Source organism: Talpa europaea, assembly GCF_964194135.1.
Source record: "Talpa europaea genome assembly, chromosome: 10".
Lineage (NCBI taxonomy): Eukaryota > Metazoa > Chordata > Mammalia > Eulipotyphla > Talpidae > Talpa > Talpa europaea.
Window position 1 is genome coordinate 43,988,363 of NC_140077.1, and position 26,126 is coordinate 44,014,488.

The window sequence follows — 26,126 nt, forward strand, 5'->3', positions numbered from 1 at the left end:
ATGAGCGCCTTCAGCAGCGAGGAGCGCGCGGCGCCCTTCACCCTGGAGTACCGGGTCTTCCTCAGTGAGTGTCGGGGGCCCGCGGCCCCACCTCTCCCGCCCGCCCATTCATTCCCCGCCTCGCCGCCTCTAGCCTCCCGCCCCGGCGGCCGTGGCCCGCGCTCGCCTCCTCGACCCGGGCGTGGGCCGGCGCCTCGGGCCGGTCCCCTGGGCCTGGTCGGCCCGGCCCGCCTCTCCACAGGTCCGGCCCGCGGGCCCCGGGCCGCCGTTCCTTCTTCACGCGCCCGGCTGCGCCCGAACCTGGGCCAGGCTAGTTTGCAGGTGCCCGGGCCGGGCAGAGTCTGAAGGGAAAGAAACCCTTGAGTCACCCCAGAAAGGGGCTGGAGGTAAACTAATCCCCCTAAGAGGATTACCTTATTTGGAGGAAAGGTGGGGGGAAGGGAGAGTGCGCGACGAGGGGGGCTGTGCCTCCCTGAGGACCGTGATTCCGCCGCTGTCGCTCAGATTGTGCCGGCTAAGCGGTGTCGAGCCGAAACCCTACAGACGGGGAAACCGAGGCCGGGACTGGGGTTCATCCATGGGGGCGCCGACCCATCCCTCCGGGGGCTGGGGTGCGCTCTCGCCGCGTTTTCCGGTAACTGTGATGCTGGGAGGGCGCCTTATGAAACAGAAAGCTGTTTTCTTAAGTTAAACAGGTGACGTCAATCTGAGAAGCACGAGTCGCCAGGGCCAAGTTTGCACCCCTTTGCAGGGAGCAGCCTTCGGAGGGTACCTGCCCCCCGTCGGCCGGGGAGAGCTGCGCTTGCAGCCTGGGAGGCTGCAGGCTGGCGGCGCGGGGCTGGGCTGGGCGCACCGCCCTTTCGCCTTGTGCTTGGAGAAAGCTACCTTGGATTTATCTTTATCTTCTGTCGCCTCCCCGACCCACCCTCCCACCCCCCCAAGCTACTAGGAATAGATTATTGAAGATAACGGAGGCGATCGGAAAGGTGTCTTCAAAGATATCTCAGTTTTAACTTCTTCACGATCTCCTTGGGAAGGAAGCGATGGGCGTGTGCGGCAGATCCCGTCTGTGTAAATGGCAGGAAAAATCGGGGTGGAGGGGACAAATGGGAATACTGAAAGAATAAACAAATCTAGCAAAAAAAGTGGCCTGTGTGGGAGAAAAAGGAACCTGAACCCTGAAGTTTACACACTTAGTTGAAGATTAGACAGCTGTGTAAAATCCACTAAATTTCAGAATGAAGTAGCAAGGGCAGTGCAGAAACTTTTGATGAATAATTCACTGAACTATTTTCCTGGAAACGGTATTGGTTCCATAAAGCTCAAAGCCACTCCTTGGCTTTGGCACTGGCTAAGGTAACTTTTTATCAGATGGAACTCTCTGAAACTTAAGTACCAATAATTAGAAACGACTGTATAATTATATAATTTTAAGTTGTTTTTAATCATGAATTTCTTAACAGCCTTCCTTAACAGATTTCTTTTTTTTTTTTTTATCTATATAATGTAACATTTGTCAGTCTCTTTAAAACTGATAGTAGGTTGGGCCTCCCCGGTGGCGCAGCGGTTGAGCGCTGGGTTGCGAAGCTGCCCGCAGCCTCTGCGGCGCCGGTTCGATTCCCGGCTGCTCCCTGGCCACCATAGGAGGGTCCCGCATGGCGCGCAGACCTCTCCTGCCGCCCGCTGCTCCCCTCAGCAGTGTACTTCGGTCCTTCTGCCTGCTCTGCTCCCCGCTCTGGCTCTGGTGAATTCTCTCACCCTCCCGGGCTTCTGACTGTACCCAGTGCATGTATAAACGAAACAAACGAACAAACAAATAAATAAAAACATGCCTCTATAAAAGAAAAAAAATTAAAAAAAAAAACTGATAGTAGGTTGAACCATTGATTCTGAAGGGGCTATTATGGGTTTGGGATGGCGACTGTTTAATTTTTCCTATTAGACTTTCATTTCTTAAATGGGAAGGGATGCAATGTCGACTGACTCTTAGATTTCTTAATAGTAAGGAAGTTTTAAAATTGCTTTTTGGATATAGTACTTAGGTCTCTAGAATACAGATATCACCTGTGAAAGTGTTGATGATTCTTAAGAAAAATCATAATCTAAGATGGCTATCTTCCTATAACATCCCTTAAAGCAACATGGTTTATCATTGAGCAAATTGGTCCCTTCCCAGTCCCCCCAACTCAAGTATTCCATTAATTCTATAAACTGCTACCTGGTGTAATAAGATCAATCCAAAATAATTTGATTGCCTTTTGCATACTAGCTCTGCTAGGCTCTGGGGATACAAAGGATGTGTATGAGGCAGTCCCTGTCCTCATTATAGAGGTTAGCACCTGTTAGATGCCTAAGGAACACATAGAATGAAAACCTATCCCAGTCTTAGAGGAGGATTAGAACAGGTGAAATATACAACCATTTTTTCTGGTGTGGGAATAAAATTTTGGTGTAAAGAATATCTACACCATTCTAGTGAGTTGTGTTGATATGGAGGAGACCTTATATGTATGTGGTATATGGGGAGCCTCTGTGCCGCCTAATTTTATTACAAACTTAAAACTTTAAAAAAAACCGAAAAACTTGTCTGGAAATTAACCCAAAAAAGTACTAACTTGTTCTAATTTATTTTGCAGAAAATGAAAAAGGACAATATATATCTCCATTTCATGATATCCCAATTTATGCAAACAAGGTAAGTGGCCCTTATCTCTTGAGCTTAATCTTTTCTTTTTTAAGATTATTTATTTATATAAGAACTGGGGTACAGGCCAGATTCATGGGAGGGTGAGAGGATTCATCAGAGACAGAGCGGGGAACAGAACAGGCAGACTGATGAAAATACACTGCTGAGGGGAGCAGCTGGCAAGACAGGAGAGGTCTGCATGCCATGTGGGACCCTCTTCTGCCAGCCAGGATCGAACCTGTGCTGCAGAGGCTATAGACAGCTTCACAGCGCTGTGCTCAACTGCCTGTGCCACCAGGGGAGGCCCTTGAGCTTAATCTTTTATATCTGTTCTCCACAATGCATTTTTTTATGTTTTAATCATTTTTAAAGTGCTTCTTGTGCTGTGTGAGTTAAAGGTGCATTGATAAGTAGGAAGTCAGTCTTAAATTCAGATTATTTGATTAAAGAAGCAATTATAAGTTGGTGGAGTACAGGAATGGAAAAAAATACTTTAAAGCTGACTTGGTTAAAAAAAAATATCACATTGGTCTTTATGTGGATTTGGAACTAAAATCTTAGTACTTTATTAGTGGTTTTAAAGTTAACCAGGGAGCCAGCACAACTTTGGGCTGTGGAATATTTATTAAACAGTAAAAATAAACTAGATTATTCAGTGAATACAGAAAAATTCAGTACTTTTAATGGACTAGTAGAGTTAAGATCTGCAAATAGTTTTAATAAAGGTAACACCACAGACTTTTAAAAAGAGATGTCTTCACACCAGTATGTGGAAGAAATCTAACTTTAGTGCAAATTAGTTGGTTTACCAAAATTGATTAGAAGTTTACTTTCCTTTTCTATGGGAAAAAGTCTACAACTATATATTCTAAAATATTTGTGATCTCTAGATGGTTAGAATTGCTAATGACTCTTGTTTTCATTTTCATTTTGTTGGCATTTGTTTACATTTTCGTTTTTGCTTTGTTAGATGTTCTAATGTTTTTACAAGAGCATGCATTGTTTGTACAAACTTAAAATAAGTTTTTGTTTTAATATAGCTTGTTTTAGTTTCGTTCCCAATAGAAGTCTGTAGTGTGTTTAGGAACTGATAGAAGGACTGATACCTGATTCTTTTTTTATACCTTTAAATATTTGTTTCAAATGATGCCCACCTGAAACTTATATAGTATTAAAGTGCATTGTGACTTCAATTAAATTTTTTTTTTCATTCAGCCAGGAGGTTGATTCACAGTGAATGCAAATCATTTTGAATTGTAAAAGCTATGTAGGTTATTGATCTCCCTTAGTTAGATGTTGATACATAATACATGTGAGCATAACATTCAAATAAGAATGTCTACAATAATTATGAAGATGAAATCTTATCCTTGTGTGTGTGTGTGTGTGTGTGTGCTAAGTTCTACTGGGTTTTTCTTTTTCTTTTTCTTTTTTTTTTTTTTTGTGGTTGACTATCAAAGAGAAACAGTTTCATTGTACTCCATCAGAAAGCTGTTCTACCTAAACTAACACTTGAACACTGGCGGGAAATTCAGCCGGCCTGTGGCTTCTGAAGAGCTACCAGAGTTGGGCTCTAGCTGGAAGCATTGGAGCAAACAGCCCAAGCCAATTATGTGCCACAGTTACAGAGGGACCTCTAATTGGCTTGTGTTCTCCTGTGGGATTCTCAAAGTTGTATTTATTCAGAAACTCTAATTTGCTACATCTGATATCCTGGGATTTGATATGAACCTACGGCATCCTTCCTGCCTCATGAATTGGCGTCACTGGTGGGTTTGTTATCTGTTTGTTGTATAGCTAGTATGTATGTCCAACTACTTTGCAGTAATATGCCATCTTGAGTAATGAACAGGCATAAGATGACCCTAAGATTATTAATGGTACCTTAGCATGCAGATGTGCTAAGGAAAGAAAACATTTTCCTGACATATATCTGTGTGTGGGTGTGTTCATACGTCTCTTAGTTTACTCTAGCTGCTAAAACAAAATGCCTATACTAGTTAGCATATAAAAAGCAAAAATTGATTGCTCTCAATTCTGGGAGCTGGAGGTCTGAGATCAGTACCAACATGGTCTGGGGAGGACCCTTTTCCACTTTCAGACTTCTCGCTATGTCCCTTTTGTGATGAAAGAGGTGAGGGATCTCTCTGGAGCCTCTTATAAGGTACTAATCCTATTTATAGATGTAAGTGATTGGACAGTTTTCTAGCCAGGGACCAGAATAATCATAACACTTGTAGTGCCTTATTGCTGCTTTTAGTTATCCCCAAATAGGAAACAGATTATATTTTGGTGTCAAGTAAAACACCTGCAACTCCTTGTGGTGTTATTAGGACTGCTCATGCCTATAATCTAGGATTACTCAGATGAATATGCTGTCTTTTTTTTTTTTAAGATTTAATTTTATTTATTTGTGTATACAAGAACCAGAATGTAGCCCAGTGGTGCAGGGAGTGGGAGGATTCACCAAGACAGAGCGGGGAGCAGAACAGGCAGATCTGCTGAAATATATAGCTAAGGGGAGCAGAAGGTGAGAAGGAGAGGTCTGCGGCACCATGTGGTTCAGCTCCCTGACCAGGGATCGAACTCATGCCGCAGTGGCTGGCTATAACTTGATAGCGCTGAGACTTTAACCCCTGTGCCATCATGGAGGCCCCTGAAGACTCTGTCTTTGTTCTACTTTGGACTGGCTCAAAAGCACAAGGTCTTGTGACAACTCTGGATTTTACCAAATCACAGTGAACCTTAGCATTTCAGAGTCCTGCCTAAAAAACAGGAAAGAGATTTTTTTTTTTAGATTTTTTAAGAAATATTTATGCATACAAGAGCTGGGGTACAGGCCAGAGATATGGGAGGTGAGAGGATTCACCAGAGACAGAGTGGGGAACAGAACAGGCAGACTGACTGAAATACACTGCTGAGGGGAGCAGCGGGTGAGACAAGAGAGGTCTGCTGCGCCATGTGGGTTGCTCCCTGTCTGGCTGGGGATCGATCAAACTCATGCTGCAGAGGCTGCGAATTGCTTCATAGTGCGGTGCTTAACCCCTTGCACCACCAGGGAGGCCCTAGATTTTTATTTTTTAAGGAAGTTTAGTAAATACAAAACACAAGAGTGTATAGCAGATTATTCGGTATTATATCCTAAACAAAAGATCCCATTCATTAAGCTGGTTATGGAAGAGTGGTTTTTTTAAAAAATATCCAGTGTGATTAAGTTCATGTAAATAGACTTTTTTATGTGGCCATAGACTTAACCCCAATGAAATAATTCATTTGAAGGGTATTAATAAAGCAATGTACAGTTCAATCATCTTAATAAAGAAAAAATGCCAAAAAAAATTCACATTCTACTCCATTCAGGACCTTCAGTGTGGACAGCATTTGACTTGGTATATAACCATTGGGTAATCAATTCAGCCAATTCTGGAAATCCTTGTGACTCAGATAACCTGCTTGGATTATTTCCAAATCCATTGTAAGGGGGAAGTGCAAAAACAAGGGCTCACTGGATTTTTGTTTTTTTTAACTTTAGAAGTATCCTTTGTTCTGAGTCCATTTTATGACCAAATATAAAACATCTATAACTCGAGTATTTTCTGACATAAAACTTCTGATATATTAGAAGTTTAAAAAATTCCAAACATGAGCTGCTCTCCAGCCCACCTATAACTCTGTAGGTGCCTCTTTCTCTTTTCTCCTTTTCTTAATAAACCTATCCTTTTAAAATGTTTAAAAAAAATTCAAACATAATTAGCACAAACAATGTGAAGTACTGGATAGCTTAAAGCTTTATCTAAATCTGAAAGTGTTCAAATATCATGACTGATTTTTAATTTTAGAATTGGTTATTTTCCTATACCATATCTTAAACTTTAATGTTAAATACTTGTTCTAACAAAATAGACTTCAATTTGTTTTTCAGGTGACTATTGGAAACATATATAAATATGGAACTTTTCTCTCCTACAAAAAAGTTAAGCTTCCAATCAAATAAGTAGATATTTCAATGAAGAAATGTCACCAAATTAGTAATTTAAAGAGTTTATTTTCTCAACAAAAAACTATGAACCAGAGACACTTTTAGGGGGGCGGGGGTGGGAGGGGAGGGATTGGGGTCAGAATGGGGGGGCTGCAATTGTATGGGGAATATAACAATAAAATTTATAAAAAAAAAAAAATAAAGAGTTTATTTTCCCCAACCTTATTTGTATATAGAATGGTTGGGTTTTTGTTTATTTTTTAGTTTTGTGTTTTTCAAACCAAAGTAAAAACAAAGAACAGACTAAAACTGGTAACAACATTAACTAAGAATAAACTCTTAATTTTCTCCCTCAGATGAGCTTTACGATAACTAAATATTGAAAACATATTCTAGCCATAATCTCTGCAGTGTATCCACTTTATCAAAAAGATAAAGTTGTGATGATTAAAATGCATGTAACGTGCAGGCATAATGCCTTGTCTATATAGTAGAGTTTCAATACGCAATAACCAAAAAGATAAAAGTAGCATGATACGATGATTGGCTATTTCTGAAGCCTTTCTCAACTCTGTTAAAATAAAGATCACTGAACTAGGAATAAGAAATCTTGATTTTAGTCCTAATTTTACCACTAACTGGCTTTTTGATATTTACTTAAGGTGTATATTTTGATGTTTTGATATACACATTGGGAAGTGATCACCTCAGTCAAGCTAATTAATCTCTCCATTACCTTATATATTTTTGTATACATTAAAAACACTTAAGAGCTTCTCTCTTAGCAAATCTCTTAGAACATGCTACACATTATATCTTCAGAATATAATCATCAAAATTACTGTCAGGTCAAAATTACCCTTTGACCATTACCCTCACTCCCAGACCCTGACAACAAACACCATTGCACTCTGTTTCTGTGAATTCAGCTTTATTAGATTCCACATAGAAGTGAGATCATAGAGTATTTTGTTTTTCTGACTTACTTCATTTAGCATAATGTCTGCCACATTTATCCATGTTGTCACAAATGACGGGATTTCCTCCTTTTTAAGGCTGAATACTATTTACTTGTTTATTTATATACCACATCTCCTTTAATAATTCATCTGTTGATGAATACCTAGGTTGTTTCTATGTCTTGGCTATTGTAAATAATGCTGCAGGGAACTAGGGAATGTAGCTACCTCTTCAAGACTCTGATTTAATTTATTTTAGATAAATATATATCCAGAAGTGGAATTACTGGATCATATCGTAGTTCTGTTCATAACCCATCTACTTTTAACAGCTTAGAGTATATCCTATAATTACAAAACTGACTAAGACCCATTGTACTTAAAGAACACTTGATGAGGAATAATATTCCTGAAAATGTGGCATCTGCTCCACCTTTTCAAAAGCACCTTTTTTGGGAAGTGGAACATTTTCTTATTATGAAAGTAATAAGTGAGCTTTTCTCATAGGGATTTTATGCTCCAAAGCTACTCTAGAAGTTAAAGATGCCCTTATTTTTTATTAGCCTCATGCTTTTATATTTCTTTCTACGTCTTTCTGAAGTTTTCTAGAGAAACATGTGATGGGTCAACTTGAAAATGTTAATTTAAGCCACTTAATGTAATTTTTCAGTACAGCAAGCCATGTTCAGTAGGCTTCAGATTCAGTGTAAGTCATGAGGTATTCCTAAGTCTCCAGTAAAGACACATTTAACTTTACTACTAAGACTCAACTACATCATAATAATACTTAACTATGTAGTAATAATAGCCTACCTAATAACCATAGCCCCTTCATAATGACTTAATCAACAAGAAAACTAACCATTTTTGAAATGAAACCTATAATCCTTGTACTGTCATAATACTCATGTTTAATCAATGAAGTTTAAAAGCCTAATCAAGATGTAGGTTACATTCTTCTATCCCTTAAAACAATTTATTTTAAATCTTTTTGATAAATGGAATAATGTAAATTAGGTTTCCACTCTTCTTAGAAGAACCTGGGTGTCTTTAACATTAACATTCTTATCTTACTAATGAAATGATTATAAATCTGGGAAGTAAAACTGGTATATTTGATTCTGGGAAGTCAGAACTAAAGCTATAAACTCATGTTTTAATGATGGGAACATCTGAAAAATGTGTCATTAGTTTTGCGAACACCACAGTGTATTTACACAAACCTTGTTTATTACTCACCTAGGCTGTATAGAGGGACCACCATCATATGGGCTGTCATTAACTGAAACTTCATTATGCAGCACATGGCTGTATTTTGCTTTTTCTGTTGCCTCCTGCAAACTTGTCAAAATCCTACTAGACTACTGACCTCTTCCTTTCTCTGATACTATACACAGAGAGCTGAGAACTTGATGCCATAGTTGGAATTTAGAACCAATAGCATAGTAGAAGGAAAGCAGAGTTCTGAGAAGTCCTAACAATGGGGATAATAAGATAATAAATCTAGGACTTAGCTAAGTAATAGTTGAAACCAGTTGGGATTAAGGAGGGAAAGTTTGAATTTCTACCTGGGTGGTACCAAATTTCCTCAAAATCTTGTCTCAGTCTTTTAAATGTGTAAATGTTGGAAACATTATAATGCATAATTTTTCCAAATTTTTAAATTGTAAAATATATATAGCATGCAATTTATTTTCTTAACCATTTTTAAGTATACAGTTAAGTGTATTTGCATTATTGAGCAGCCATAGCCACCTCATCGCCAAAATACTTTTTTATCTTACAAAACTGAAACCATACTGTTGAAAAATAATTCTCCATTCTTTACTTCCCCCATCTACTGGAGGATCATCTGAGAAATGTCATCATTTTACTTTGTTTCTGAATTTGATTTCTCTAGAGACCTCAAGTGTTAGTGGACTCACAGAGCACTTTTTGTGTCTGAATTATTTCACTTAGAATATCTTTTTCTTTTTTTTAGTACTGAAAACTTTTTTTTTTTAAGATTTATTTTATTTTATTTTTGTTTATTTATTTATGCAAGCAGTGGGTACAGTCAGAAGCGCAGGAGGGTGAGAGAATTCACCAGAGCCAGAGCAGGGAGCAGAGCAGGCAGAAGGACCGAAGTACACTGCTGAGGGGAGCAGCAGGCGGCAGGAGGGGTCTGTGCGCCATGTGGGACCCTCTTCTGGTGGCCGGGGAGCAGCCGGGGCTCGAACCGGTGCTGCAGAGGCTGCGGGCAGCTTCGCAACCCAGCGCTCAACCGCTGCGCCACCTGGGAGGCCCCACTTAGAATATCTTAAAAGATCATCCATGTTGTAGCATGTGTCAGAATTGCCACCTTTTTATGACTGAATAATATTCCATTGTGAGTATATACCATATTTTGTATATTCATTCACTCCTTGATGGAGTGAATGAATATACACTTACTTCTACACTTCTATGTTTAATGAATAAAGTTGTGAACATAGTACACAAATATCTCTTCAAGACCTTGCTTTCAGTTTTGGGGGTCTATATCCAGAAGAAGAATTACTAGATCTTATGGTAATTCTGTTTTTAATTTTTTGGGGACCCTCCATACTATTTCCAGAGACTATACCACTTTGCATTCCTGTCAACAGTGCACAAATGTTCCAGTTAAAATGCATGTTTAATAGTGAATGTGTTAACTAGGAATGGAGTAATTGGTTGAATTTTCTTGTATCAGTTGCCCTGAAACTCCTCTAAGTATCACTGTTCTCCTAGTGGCAACTCTCTAAATTATAATTAGGAGAACCTCCTTTTTAAATATCAAAATATTTAAATTTCACCCTCTTGTGATAATAACTGATAGAGAAAATGGCAAATAAGGACTACTGTAAATTCATTGACATATAAAAGGTAATACAGTGGTCCTCTCTGGTGGTGTAAGAGGATAAGTTGCAGCATTATGAAGCAATCTGCAGCCATTGCAGCATGAGTTCAGCCCCTGGCCAGGGAGGTGACCCACATGGCGCAGCAGACTTCTCCTGACTCTCCTGCTGCTCCCCTCAGCAGTGTATTTCAGTCAGTCTGCCTGTTCTGTTCCCCACTCTGTCTCTGGTGAATCCTCCCACCCCCCACACCTCTGGCCTGTACCCCAGTTCTTGCATGCATAAATAAATAAATCTTTAAAAGAAAAAAAAGAAAAGAAACGGTAATACAGTAATTATCACCCCATCAACATACACTTGAAAATGTGCTAAACATTCATTCTATAGACTAACAGGCCCTGAGCTAATAGTTTTCTAGACCTAATAGTTTTGTAGGCCTCAGGCCTACAAGGTAGTACAACTTCGTTTGGAAAACTAACTCTTAGGGAGTTAAAAGAGCTTTTGTTCTGTTCACTGCTAGTCTTAATTGCCTAGGAAAGTGTTTGGCACAAAACAGTGGTACTTAATATATTTGTTGGAAAAAAAAAAAAATGAATGAATAGACTCTGAGATCCCCAGAGCATACTCCTTGCTATTTTGGCCCAGTTAATTTCTAAAAAGCATCAACTTCAGCCTTTTGAAGTTTCAGTTTGCATTAGTGATCTTACCATTTTCCAAAAAGATGTTTTATTTCCTATAATGGTGGATTTTTTTCTTTCTTTGCTTCCCATGAGTTATGTAGGTTTGTAATATTATTAGGCAATGTGATTTTGAGGATCTATTTGTATTTATCACTTGGTTACTTCCATTAAAGTGTTTGATAGTTTCCAAATTTTAAATTAGTGATTTTAGCTGTATTTGCTATTAATTCATTTCGTAATATTTTTAAAGATCCTTGGTTTTTTGTTCTTAATCTTTTGTGTGATAACAGCTCCATCTTGTGAACCATTAGGATATTGCTGCTGAAGTCTTGGAGACCTGACTTGTTCTTGAAGCATAGACACTGATAGTTCATTTTAATACCTGAGTTGTGATACTAAAGAAACTATTCTTGAAAACTTATAATGAATAGAATGAAATTTAATCAAAGATTGGATCTGAGGTCTCTTGACTCATAAACATTTAGTGTTCTGTAACCATCCGGTTATGACTTTACAGGGGATAAAGTATTATATTTAGTTCTGGATTTAAATCACATCTCCATTCTGTGTGGTTTTTATGTTGTATCAAGTAGGCATCAGGAGACTTGGAATAGAACCCACTGGAATGTTTTCATCTCCCTTGGTTTGAGCAAGAACTGAAATAAATGACAGAAGTTTTACAGTACACATTTAAATCTGTGTAGCATTTCTGCTTGGTTAAAAGTACCAGCAAGATAACTCATAGCAGGAATCTAGAAAACTTAAATAAGGGACCAGGAAAATGAATAACTATAAGAAAGTGAAAATCAAAATCAACAAAAAAACTATGAACCAGAGACACTTTTAGGGGGGCGGGGGCGGGAGGGGAGGGATTGAGGTCAGAATGGGCGGGCTGCAATTGTATGGGGAATATAAAAATAAAATTTATTATTTTAAAAAAAAAGATAACTATTAGCCTAGAACCTTTCATTTATTCACTTGAAGTTTATTGGTCCCTCCGTTTTTTGATGCAGAATAGCAAAGAAGTAATAAAAAATTGTATAAATAAGTGATTTTTTATTTAAATCAACTTTTTGAAATATACATTTTATAAAAGAGTAATTGCTGATTTGCCTATAAACTCAAAAACTGCTTGTAACGTTTTATTCCTTGGCAAAAATAGTTTTCTGACTAGTGAAAGCTCAGTTCCAATTAGAGAACTTCTTTTAAGTTGATATTTGACTGTTGTGCAAAATGAGCTAACAAAGTGTGATTTTCCTTGTGTTCTTGAACAGTAAGCATCTAGGAATTTAAAAACAATATCATCACCTTTAAAATGGTCCATTTAAGGCTGTAATTACAGTAAAATGAAATTAATTAAAATATTTTTGGAGCCTGTTATCTTCCGTGTCAAACTTCTTGTCCTTTTAAGAATTGATTTTTAAAAACAACCAGATTGGCATAATGCATGTCATTAATCTGATTAATTTTTTTAAGGCTAAAACTGAAATATGACACTATAATTAAACTGACATGAGGTTTGTCTTTTAAACTGCCGCTGAAATAGAAGATTTGGGAAACATTTTGAGTAATTGTGCTGTCAATGGAGGAAATGAAAAGCCTTTGGAATTCCTTGCTTTGAAGATGTTCTTCAGAGATACAAAGTTCTGTTATCGTTAAAAATGGTTCCTTTTTCTTATAGAAACTACTTCGACACCCAACAATTTGTTTTTTTTTTTTAGGATTTATGTATTTGTGCATACAAGAACTAGGGTATAGGCCAGCGGTGCGAGGGATGAGAGGATTCACCAGAGACAGTGGGGAACAGAACAGACAGATTGACTGAAATACACTGCTGAGGGAAGAGTGGGGCGAGATAGGAGAGGTCTGCCGCGCCATGTGGGTTAGCTCCCTGGCCCAGGATTGAACCCACGCTGTAGTGGCTGCAGATAGCTTCATGGTGCTGAGGCCCAACCCCTTGTGCCATCAGGGAGGCCCCAACCCAACAATTTATTATGAAAATTTTAAACATACAGAAAAGTTTGAAGAACTTTATAGTGAACTCCTAGTGTGATTCTATAATATTTTGCTATATTTATTTTCTCTCCTTATCTATCAGTCTGTCTTTTATTATTTATGAATTTTGTTGAACCTCCATTGACTTCAAAGATCTGATACAACGAACAGAGTGAGGGTGTCAAAGAGGACAAATTAGCTCTGTGACATCTTCCCTTCTGTCTGTTTTTCAGGATGTGTTCCACATGGTGGTTGAAGTACCACGCTGGTCTAATGCAAAAATGGAGGTATGTTTCTTTTTAGCCTATTAGTTTTGATCTAGCCACATCAATTTGCTCAAGGGTTAAATAACAAACCTAAAGTTTTCTGCTTTTTATTTCCAATCTGTTTTCCATTTATATCTTTCATTGCCTGTGAATCGTCCCTCTGTGTTCTAACTAAACTCAAGCATTTACCATTTGCAAATTTACAATTCTATAGACTTTCCTCCTCCATACTTTTGCTTCTGGCATTCCCAAAGCCGAAAACTACCCTTCTTTTGCCTGTCTTGTTCTCTGTCTTTTGTTGACTCCTCCACCGAGTCAGCAGGCTTTCCTCAGCACTCCAGCTACAAATGATCTTATTGTAATTTCTGTTGCATTTTGTAAATCTCTTTCTAATGGACACTTATTTGACTTTTATAGATATTTATTGCATATCTTATCATTTATGCTTTTTCACAGTAAATATACTTTGCATTTAACACTCAAATATTTGAACTAATTTAAGTGCTTACAGGAAAGCTGAAGTTGGGTAGTAATTAGTATTTCTTTTACCCTTTTTTTTTTTAAAGATTTATTTTATTTATACAAGAGCCAGGGTACAGGCCAGAGGCACAGAAGGGTGAGAGAATTCACCATAAACAGAGCGGGGAACAGAACAGGCAGATGGACCGAAAGCACTACTGAGGGAAGTAGTGAGCGAGACAGGAGAGGTCTGCCGCACCAATGTGGGAATCTCCCTGGCTGGCCAGGAATCGAACCCACGCTGCAGAGGCTGCAGACAGCTTCTCAGCGCTGCACTCAACCCACTTCGCCACTGGGGAGGCCCTTTCTTTTACCTTTTTAATAGAGATTCTTGAGAGAAAATCAGTTTCTCCCTTGATAGTTTGTGTATACCTCAAATAAGTTTACCACTTAAGGGCTATTTATGGAGAAACTTATTTTCAAATTATAAAGAAATTAGGAATAAAATATATATAGCACATATCATGTACATATATAATAAAGTATATTGTTAAAGTGAAATAAGGGGAGTTATATTTCATCATTCATCTCAAATCCTTTTTTGAGTAGTATTTCACATCCAAATATACAATGCTTTGAATTTTCATTTCATTTCAGATTGCTACGAAGGACCCTTTAAATCCAATTAAGCAAGATGTGAAAAAAGGAAAACTCCGTTATGTTGCAAATTTGTTTCCTTACAAAGGATATATTTGGAACTATGGGGCCATCCCTCAGGTATGTCTCTGTGTAGTTGCTAAAAATGTACTTTTTAACTTAAAAAATCTAATCTTGTACAAGTAAAAAAGATTTAAACTTCTTTAAAAAGTTTTTGCTACAGTAGATTTTAAAAGCATGGGATAATAAACTCATTATTTCTTTGAATAACATCTTCAAGAGAAACTGAAAGCTAAATATAACATTTAAATTCACATTGGAAAGTTTGTTCTTTTCTTAAATACTAATTTTTTCTTTATGGACTGCTTATAAGCTATAAAGACTCTTTACAGAATGAGTGGCAAATCTATTAAGAAACAATAGAAAGTGATGATTTAAAAAACCAATTTTTGGCACCAGGCAGATTAGAGTTCAAATCCCAAATCTGCCAATTCCCACTTTATCTAATCTGCTTATTTCTTTCTCCCTGAGACATTAATATCTCCCTCTGAGATATTAATAGTACTTAGCTCACATGACTATTGTGAGCAATAAAGCACTTAGCTCCTGGCACATGTAAGTTCTCACAGCTGTTGAACCTCACATTTAGCAGCCTGATTCCTCCTATAAACCTAGCTCTTTGTGTAAATAATGGGATTCTGTTTTCCTAAACAGACAATCCTTTGAAGAGGGGCCATATCTGCATTATTTACCAATTTATCCCCCGTACAATGCCAGTATGTAGTGTTCTTATTTAATACCTGAATGAAGAATCACTAATTATTTTTTCCTATTAATAAGTGGCTTGGCTTGTTTTTATTAACCATTATGTCTATTAAGTAGAACCTACTGTGAAACAATTTGCAAGTTAACAAAAAAAAGGTCAAACTCTTCTAACTTGTTAAGTAATCATAAAGTCATTTGTTTGCTTTAATTATAGCACTTTCATATTGTACTTCAGTTGATTTAGTATTTAGCCTTGAAATGTGACTCCTTTAGGAAAACATAGGTGAAATACTTATTCTTCTGGAGGTTGAATTTGACTTTGCTGGATCCAGTCTTCTTTTATCCCCTTTCACTTTTATCTTTTTCCCTTTACTCCAGCTGAGTAGGCACACAAATTTGCGAAATATGCTCTGGATTGAGGGAGAAAAGAACCAGAACAACAGCTACATTTGAAGCTAACTTCCTTGCAAACACAGGGCATCCATTCTTTTGTGAGATGCTCTGCAAGGACTCTGTCCTACAGTTTAGCAGCAATGAAAGCCTGAAATTTAAAGCTTCAGAAAGTCTGATTAAACTTTTTGGTCTTGGCCCCTGGTCAGCGATGACATTTGCCATCAGAACAGTTCGTTTTCATTTTAGTACCACTGCCTAACTACCTCTGCTTTAGAAATTTACTTTTAAGGAAGATCTAGTTAATAGAAGATAGTAAAAATAAAAACTTCATCAAAGCACTTTTCTTTTAATATATTTTTAAGTTAAATATTTGGGTCTGTGTTTGTGTTCTCGTGTTATCTCAATTGTTAGGAAATTGGATTTCTATTTGTTTTAAAGAGGGTCATTATCTGTTTTAAGACTTAAATTTAATTTAGCATTATATGCAGAATAGGAGCTTTGGCATTTTATTAACATTGTTGTGTGTAGCTAAGATGCTTAGATGTGAAAGACTTTCTTATAAAATGAGAAAAAAAATGGCCTAAGATTTCTATTTTTGCTGAAGGACTCATGGGATGTTGTCTTTTAATGTCAACATGACCACTTTGTCAGCGGCGTGTGTAGGAATGATATATTCTAAGCCTTTTTTTTTTTTTTTTTAAGACTTGGGAAGACCCAGGACACAATGACAAACACACTGGCTGTTGTGGTGACAATGATCCAATTGATGTGTGTGAAATTGGAAGCAAGGTAATGGAATATGAATATATCTTTTCAGTGTTGAGATGACATTAATAAAATATGTATAGTTTATACTTGAAGACTACTGTGGATAAATTATATGAACACTAGTGAAATAATGATGTCTCTTTGGGCAATAAAAGCCTCCTTTACATCTAAGCATTTGTATATTATCATTTGTACATTTAAACTTAGTCTAGAAAAAATATGCACTATTAACTCGATATATTTGTGGAAGTGGATGCGTTCATTGCTTTAGGATGCAGTGGTCAGTGGTAAAAAGTACCAGAATGCAAACTTGATCTCAGTACAAGGCAAGACTTACCTAATGATTTGGAGAGGTTGGTGAATTGACCCATTCCAAATAGCCTCACAAATTGGAGATTAATAGTAGGGATTTGTCTATCAAGTAGGGTTGCTTTAGAGATTCTGACTGTAGTTGTATTGCTTCATGATTTTTCTTGGGTTCAGGGGAATAGTTAACTATTGAAAAGGAAGTTGTCATTTACTTGAAGTCATAATATTAGTCACATTGTATGACTTACCTAACTCAATGGAGGGTTTATCTTATTAATTACCCTGAACTACATTACTGATTTTCTTAGGGATATAAGTAATAAGGGGTAATATTTTCATGCTATGACATATTGGGCCTTTTAGATTTTTAAAATTGCTTAGAGGAACATTCTTAAGGTAATTTTGCAGGAATTTGGCATCTTTTACTTTTTAGTATTGTCCTGACTTTGGTTGTTGTCTCTCAGGTGTGTGCAAGAGGGGAAATAATCAGGGTGAAAGTTCTGGGCATATTGGCTATGATTGATGAAGGGGAAACCGACTGGAAAGTCATTGCCATCAATGTGGATGATCCTGATGCAGCCAATTATAATGGTAAGAAAATCTGAAGAGTCTGAAATTTTTATACCTACATCTTACACACAACCAAGCTTAACATGTGATAACAAAATTATACGTGTAGGCCTTTATACAATTACCTCTTAGAAGTTCTATATTATTCCACCAGTCTAAAATCAAGGTGTTGGCAGGGCTGTATCCTGTCTGGAGGCTCCCAGGGGAGAACCCATTGCCTTGCCTTTTCCAGCTTCTATAGGCTACCTACAGTCTTTAGCATGTGCCCTCCTCTTTCAACACCTTTAAAATCAACATCTTTAAAATCAGCAAGAAGTGACCCTTCTTCTGCCTCACATCCTCCTCTGGAAAAGGTTCTCTGTTTCTAAGGACTCTTGTGATTAGACAAACCCACCTGGATGGTTAAGAGTGCTCGCCAAATCTCACAATCCTAGCCTTAATCACATCTGAAAAAGTCCATGTCCATGTGTCGTGCAAGGTAACATCTCCACAGGTTTTGGACATCAGGAGGTGACTTCTTGGAAGGAGGCCTGCTTTATTCTGCTGCCATATAATTCTGTCAATTTTGACAAATTCACATTATCGCGTATACACCATTACAGTGTCATCATTTGTGCTGCGCAGATTATTGCCCCCATCCAAAGATGTCCATCTCCCAACTCCCAGAACAAGTGTATATGTCATGCTGCTTCACAAGGGAGAAAGTTAGAGATGGAAGTCAATCTTGAAATTGGGAGATTTTCCTGGGTTGTCTGGTACACCCAATACAATCCTAAAGTCCTTTATCCTGTGGAAGAGAGAGGCAGAAGAGTCAGAGAAAGAGACGTGATAAGGACTCGGCTCACCGTGCTAACTTTGAAGACTGAGAGAAAACATGAATCAAGAAATGTGGGCAGCCTTTAGAAACTGGGAAAGGCAAGGTAAAGGGTTTTCCCTAAGAGCCCCCAGAAGGCTCTCCTTCTGACACCTTGATTTTAGCCCAGTGGGACCCATTTTGGAATGGACAAGAAGACTAATAACTAAATGAATGAATTAGGTCATCAACTAGAGGCAAGGTTAATAAAAAGATAGTAAAGAGAAAGATATGGAGTTAGAAGATAAAAACAAACATGTAAGCCAACGATGACTCTCAGTCTAGTCCATTTTTCTTGTCTTTTAGTACTGAATTTGCATGTGATCCTCTGAATACAGCCTGTCTTTTTTAGTATCTTCTATCATGTAGCCCCAGTCATTTCGCCATCTCTCTTATCTAGTAGATACTACTGTTGTTGTGATTCTTCTCTTAGCACTTCATGTCAGAGCTATTCTAAGGCTCTTTAAGATTTCCTATGTGTGTGTGTTCTTCTCATCAACGTGGTTTGCTCTCACATAATCTTGAATTTTTTTGATGATCCATCTCATAGCTCTCTCAAATTAAGTAATTGATATTTTCTTTGAATGCAGAATTACATGTGTATCTTGCAACCTGCTTATTCTCACCTTAGATATTAATGATGTCAAGCGACTGAAACCTGGCTACCTGGAAGCTACTGTGGACTGGTTTAGAAGGTACAAAGTTCCTGATGGAAAACCAGAGAACCAGTTTGCTTTCAATGCAGAATTTAAAAATAAGGTAATGTGCCACTGACAACTATAGCTTTGGCATTTGTTTTGAGACTTATAATTAACTATGTTATTACCATTTGAAGACTTAACGGCCATCAAGTAAGTGTCTAAAGACATGAGACAGCCTTGACATTGATTTTATTCATTTAAATATTTTCTTCCATTTTTGACACAAGGAAGTGATTCAAAAGATACAAAGGAATAGGACCTCCCCTGGTGGCACAGCGGTTGAGTGCTGAGCTGCGAGGCTGCCTGGAGCCTCTGCAGCGCCGGTTCGTTCCCCAGCCGCCAGCGAGTGTCCCGCAAAAAAAAAAAAAAAAAGATACAAAGGTGTAACGGGCTTTAAGAAAAGGATTATTAATAAGAAAAGATAACTTTTCTGTCATTGTAATGCATAGCTCTTCAAATTATAGGACTTTGCAGTTGATATTATTAAAAGCACTCATGACCATTGGAGAGCATTAGTGACCAAGAAAACGGATGGAAAAGGAATCAGCTGGTAAGTATTAACTATGCTTTAAACGCACAAAGCCAATCAGTTTGCTTCAAAGGTTTTAATAACCATAACACATTGCACCATTACATTCACTTAGGAAAGAGATAACCAGTTTGTCAGTCAGTGCTTAGGTGAGTGGGAAGGTAAATACATAAATAACTGCAAAGTGCCCATTAGATAATCTGAACAAGTCCAGACCTAAATGAAAAAGGGACAGTGATTACCCTTTGTTATGGTAATCAGGACAGGATACCTCAAATCACTGTGCTCAAAAAGCAAAGGGTAAAATCAGGTTGAGTGCAAGGGCTGGTAATTGCTCTATGAAAATTTGTAAAATGCCTTGCAGCTTAACTGCCATATCTACCATATACACATGGAATTAACTACCACTAATAATTATAACTAGTATTTATTGAACAGTTAGTACTTACCAAGCTTGTAAGAGATGTTAGGGAGAATAAAATTAACCAAGTCACCACATATTAAGTATTTTAGCATTAGAGCTCTCATCCAACACTGTTACTGCCCCCATCCCATGTTCAGTGCAGTATACTTTCTCTTAGGTATTTAAAGCTTTATAAGAGAATGTCTACTATTGGAGATAATCGTTCTATTGTTATTGGAAATAATAGTCCATGGAGTAAATAAGAGAAAGAAGATGCAGGAATATTGGAAATGGGGAAGCAACATAAGGAATTCAGTGAAGTTACTGATTATGAAATGAGCATATATGTATATTGCCAGCTCCCTATACATACTATAATAGAAACTATAATGGAGAAAAAGACCCCACAGAGAATAATATTTTATAAAACAACTACCAAGGTTTAAACAAGAAATCTGAAGGACTCAGAAGAAGAAAACCTTTAAGACTCTATCGAGAAATAAAAATGTTAAATAGAAAGGTAGATTATATTTGTGAATAATGTTCACTTTCATCTTTAAAAAGTTAGCATGTGAGAATGTAACAGGGTGGTCCCCAGGAAAGGGGGAGGTTCCCTGCCCCACCCAAGGGAGGGTGGAACTGAGCAGGAAGAGGAGAAGCTGCAGAAGAGACTGAGGAAGGAAGCAGGATGGAGCCAGGAGACCTGGAGGAGGCACATGGAGCCTAGAGACACGTGAAGAAACTGTGCTTGTTTTTTTGGTCGTGGACTGGGTGACACAGATGTGGGTGAGACCCGTGGGGAGGTGACAATGGCAGTTTTTATCTTGATGTTGATTTTGTTGTTGCACTTGATCCCGCATGCTTTGAAAAGCTGACTCAAAAACGTTACGATTTTTCATCCCCTATACTCTTAATAGTTAAATCAAAAGCCTGATTTTGTTGTTTCATAGCTAAGTTAAGAGCTTGAATTTGTTGCAGCACATTCTCAGTATGTGAAGTATAACCACTACTTCGCATAGAACCAAGAATGTAGTACATGGCGCCTATGCACATTACCAAAAAAACACCCAGAAGCACAGACTGCAAAGGGATGGCTTGTAAACCATTCACATATGTATACAGAATTAAAATCATGTGCCATACGCTAGGTTTAATCCAATTATTTATACTTATCAAACTGGTGGTAATATTTAACAGAAAAAGGCTACTTAAATTCAAGGCCGGAAAAAAACTGAAAGAACTCAAGTTAGGGATTAAACTGCTGAAGTTCATGGTTGAGGTCAAAACCACACCCACAAGAGCCGTATGCGCGGAAAAAAAAACTTTTCAAGACGTGAAACAAAGAGTTTCACTGCGAGTCCTGCAGACCTAATGCGCTTTTATGGTGACCAACGCAAGAAAAATTACTTTGGGCTGGTCAACCACGGGTGAAACTTGCAAAGCACGTTGGGCGCCAAGTTGTTATAGGACAGGGAGAGGGGCAGTCCAAACCCCGCAAACCTGCCTATTCTACATGGGTTCTGCCATCCGCCGCATCAACACAAAACATAGGAGACTTTAATGAGAAGGAACTTTAATAAAACTAGGAAACAATACAGGTAAGGCAAACAGTCTAGTTTCTAAATGAAGCACCCAAAGTTACCCATCCCCTCGTGGGTAAAAGTCCATCCATATGGGAATGGCCCAGAGCAAGGCCCCAAAGCCTGCCACAAGTCTAAAGCATCTTCCAGTGGGGACCCTCAGAAAAGGGTCAGAAACAACCAGACAAGCCCGGAAGGAAAAGAGCAAAATCAACATCAAGATAAAAGCTGCCATTGTCACCTCCCCATGGGTCTCACCCACATCTGTGTCACCCAGTCCACAACCAAAAGACAAGCGCAGTTTCTTCACATGTCTCTAGGCTCCACGCGCCTCCTCCAGGTCTCCTAGCTCCATCCTGCTTCCTTCCTCAGTCTCTTCTGCAGCTTCTCCTCTTCCTGCTCAGCTCCACCCTCCCTTGGGTGGGGCAGGGAACCTCCCCCTTTCCTGGGGACCACCCTGTTACAAGAACAGCAAGGGAAATTCTGGAAGGAAAAAGAAAACATGGGTAATGGTGGTGGGAAGGAGTGTTAATTATTTTGAGTATTATTTGGTAATATTATTTTACCAAGTTTGATACTGAAGAAGAATGTCAAATCATTCAGTTCTGTTAGAGTTTGGTAGACCTAAAGATGTACAGGAATTTAGTTTAGAATCAAGAGTATTTTGGATGAGTGGTTTGGACCACCTGGCTCTTTAGAAAGAAAATCAGACTAGATCTCGGTGTTGCTTCTTATATTCCTTATGCTGGAGAGGCACATTTGCAGCCGCCACCGCCAGTCTAGTTGCTTTGCTTTTAAAAGATGTTATTATCAGCCCAGCACCAGCGTCCTTACCTCTAGCTGTTCTATACCCTTTGTGTCAACTGGGTGCTGGCCGTTTGAATCTGAAAACATTGCCTTCCATCAATACTTAATTCCAGACAGATAAAATTAAATGTTAAAAAATTCTCAAAAAATTACAGGTTGTTTTTTTTTTTAAATAGCCTGTAATAGGGAAGTCCTTTCCAAACAAAATATACAAGCTCATAAAGAAAGATTTACTTATAACATTATTTTTTATGTATCATGAAACAGTTTTTCCTAGTTTCTTTTTTCTTTTTAAACAACACATGACAAAGGATTAAATTCCACAACTTAATTTATAAATAGCTTATTCAAGCCATTTAGCAAGATGATGTTATCACCATTAAATTTGTAAAACTTGAGAAAATTAGATGATAGCCAGATAATAATAGATTATTTAAATTTCTGATTGAGTTCTGAGAGGTAGATTTCTCTATCAGACCATATGAATTTTTTAAAAAGGTTTTGGACACATTTTACCTGATTATTTCTTAGGAATATTGAACCAGATGTTACTTCTACCAGAAATGTTATCTCAGAGAGGAACCAGGAATTTTGTATGTTTTTTCCCCCCATTTTATCTCTTTAGAAAAGGTATATTCCTCACTTTAATTTGCATTTCTTAGCTATTTCAGTGAGAATAACAATGCATTCAGTCTCAGATTTTTAAATCTGGACCTAAGGTGTTTGAATAAAATTGACCACAAGAAGAGCTATCTACCTTACCAAATAAATCATTAGAATATGTAATATAGGTGAGAAAATGTGCAACTAAATCAAGCCTGAATCTCATCTGGTCTGCCATCTTCAACTTCTTTTTTAACTCACTCATTACTCAGAGAGTAATGTTTGTTGCTATAACTTATTACTACTTTTGTTTCTTTAATAGCATGAATACAACAGTGTCTGAGAGTCCCTTCAAGTGTGATCCTGATGCTGCCAAAGCCATTGTGGATGCTGTATGTAAACGTTTCCTTTTTAAAAAAAAAAAAAAAAGCTAAAAACTTATTGTTGAAATGGGAGGGAAAGTTTTTCTTTTAGCAAATATTTCAGTGCGTCCTACATGCATATTACTGTGAGGTCTTGAGAGCAAAAACTGAACATGCATTTGGCTGAGGGGGGAGCACATGGCAGTGTGGAACAGTTTGTAAAAGTGAAAGTGATTCTAGAATATACCAATTAACCGAAGAGTCTGTGTACCTGTCTAAGCCATTTTCAGTGTCTGAGAAACTTAGCAAATTTCAGAACCATTGCAGAAGTATTTTATAATCCTAAAAGACTTTCATGTGAGCTAGTAAACCATCTGTTAGAGAAGTAATTTTGGTTATTGCTATTTTTAAATATCTGACCTGGATTAACTGTAAGACTGAATTTATCATCTAGATGAACTACATCATCTTACCCTCATTTACAATAATAAATAAGGAGAACAAAAGAAAATGAGGTCTAATTTTTTTACTGCTTTGTAAATGGGGGTGATACAAAGAAAAAGTACAATTTAACAATGAAGCCAATACATTTTTATTCACCTTCATAAATAATCCTGACACAGTTAAAATGAAAAAGAAAAATTGGAAGGGAAAAGCCATTGGTCAACATCATTACTTTTCTCTGTCACTCTGCCCATATAGACTCATCATATATGTATACTTTTTTATTCTTCATCTTGAAAAACTTGTTTTTTATTGTTTGTTTTACTGTGTGTCACAGAGACTTGAATTTGTTAGCATCTCTTAGCAGTAGGGTGTACCTTGCATTATTCCTACATTTTGTGATTTATTTTTAGAACCTAAAGACTGGGATAATTGTCTTCATTTCAAATTATCTTATGTTTATTTATTTATTTATTTTGAAAGATTTACTTTTTTTTTTTTTTTAAGATTTATTTATTTATTTATACAAGCACTGGGTAAAGTAAGAAGCACAGGAGGGTGAGAGAATTCACCAGAGCCAGAGCGGGGAGCAGAGCAGGCAGAAGGACCGAAGTACACTGCTGAGGGGAGCAGCGGGCGGCAGGAGAGGTCTGCGCACCATGTGGGACCCTCCTCTGGTGGCCGGGGAGCAGCTGGGGATCGAACCGGCGCTGCAGAGGCTGCAGGCAGCTTCACAACCCAGCGCTCAACCGCTGCGCCACAGGGGAGGCCCGAAAGATTTACTTTTTAAAGATTTATTTTATTTATGCATACAAGAGCTGGGGTGTAGGCTAAAGGTGTGGGGAGTGAGAGGATTCACCAGAGACAGAGCGGGGAGCAGAACAGGTGGATCTACTGAAATATACTACTAAGGGGAGCAGTGGATGAGATGAGAGGTCTGCTGCCCCGTATGTGGGTTAGCTCCCTGTGACAGCTTGAAAGTGCTGAGAATTTAACCCCTGTACGCCAAGGAGGCCCTCAAATTATTTTAAACTTTTGTGTCAGTATACTTATTTTCTTTCTCAGATTATCCTAATACATTTTAATACTTTGTTTTAGTTACCACCACCATGTGAATCTGCCTGCACGGTACCAAGCGATGGTAAGATCTGTATTCTAGAAATGATATTAAAATTATATATATGTGGGGAGATTAGATCTACAGATATAGATATAGCTTACATACCACCTACATATGGAGAAAGAGAAGGTAGGGGTGAAGGGTCACATTGGCGTGCCATGGTATGTGAGAACAAGTGCCACTCCAGTGCCCCCCTCTCACTGTAGTTTCCAAACCAGGACCCTGTTTTCTTCTGAGTTCTTGAAGGCATTGAAGCAGGCTGGGCTCTGTGGCTCCCTCTCAACCCAAGCTGCTTCCCCCTGAAAATAGTTCTCTCCCCTTTAGAGGTGAGATTTCTCTGTAAGGTTTTCCTGTGTGAGTTGTACAAATCACATATTTATACAATTAGTATCAGAAGTAAGGAAGGCCCAGACAATGCTATCATAAATTGCCTATTTTTGTCATAGTGAAACTCGGCATTTTTGTTTTAAGGTAAAACACAATAGGATACAAAAAGCTAGTATATTATTCTTTGTGTTATATGTTGGACAAATTTTGATACTTAACAGGAATTCTAATTTGTTTCTCTTTTCTCTGAATGTAGTGGACAAGTGGTTCCATCACCAGAAAAACTAAGAAAATATCTCCGAAATTCTGGCTGACGTTGCTGTATCTTATTCATCTGGAAGTATTAGATGGAAAAGTAGTGGCTTTTCAGGGCTTTAAATTTATGGTTTTAAATTTATAGAACTAAACTAACTAAAGCAAATTCTGCTGTGACCAAGCATATATATTCGGAATATTATCTACCTATTGGTACATGCTTAAATATCAAAGCGGTAGTTATTTGGAAGTGAAATGTGCAAGGTAAATGCGGATGTCTGTTTCCCATGTGTTAGGAAATAAAATTATTTTGCTGAAATTTGTTTTATGATATTTTTATTTTAATCTGAAGCCTGGCATTACCAAGAGGTGTGGGGGCTTTTGGTGTTTGTTATCAGTGAATGATCTTATAGTTGAATTTTGTAATTATTGGCCTAAAATGAACCATATTTTTAGGAGCCTGAGATTGAAATTCCATATACACATAGTAGTCTTAATACTTCACTCATACTTCACTCCTAGTATCCCATTTTATTATTTTTTTTTTAAGATTTATTTATTTTATTTATACAAGCACTGGGTACAGCCAGAAGCGCAGGAGGGTGGGAGAATTCACCAGAGCCAGAGCGGGGAGCACAACAGGTAGAAGGACCGAGGTACACTGCTGAGGGGAGCAGCAGGTAGCGGGAGGGGTCTGCGCGCCATTTGGGATGCTCACCCAGTGGCCGGGGATCGAACTGGTGCTGCAGAGGCTGCGGGCTGCTTCGCAACCCAGCGCTCAACCGCTGCGCCACTGGA

The 26,126-nt window shown here is 38.1% G+C and overlaps 1 protein-coding gene across 1 annotated transcript; it reads left to right on the top strand.

The window, feature by feature from the left end:
• On the top strand, positions 1-25,361 carry PPA1 (inorganic pyrophosphatase 1; the record flags this gene model as incomplete). Its single annotated transcript, XM_084246287.1, has 11 exons — positions 1-64; positions 2,637-2,695; positions 13,391-13,444; positions 14,540-14,659; positions 16,400-16,486; positions 17,239-17,365; positions 18,829-18,956; positions 19,363-19,448; positions 23,143-23,212; positions 24,725-24,767; positions 25,330-25,361. 11 exons carry the CDS (start codon positions 1-3, stop codon positions 25,359-25,361), a joined length of 870 nt encoding a protein of 289 aa, XP_084102413.1.
• Between the last annotated feature and the right edge of the window lie 765 nt (positions 25,362-26,126).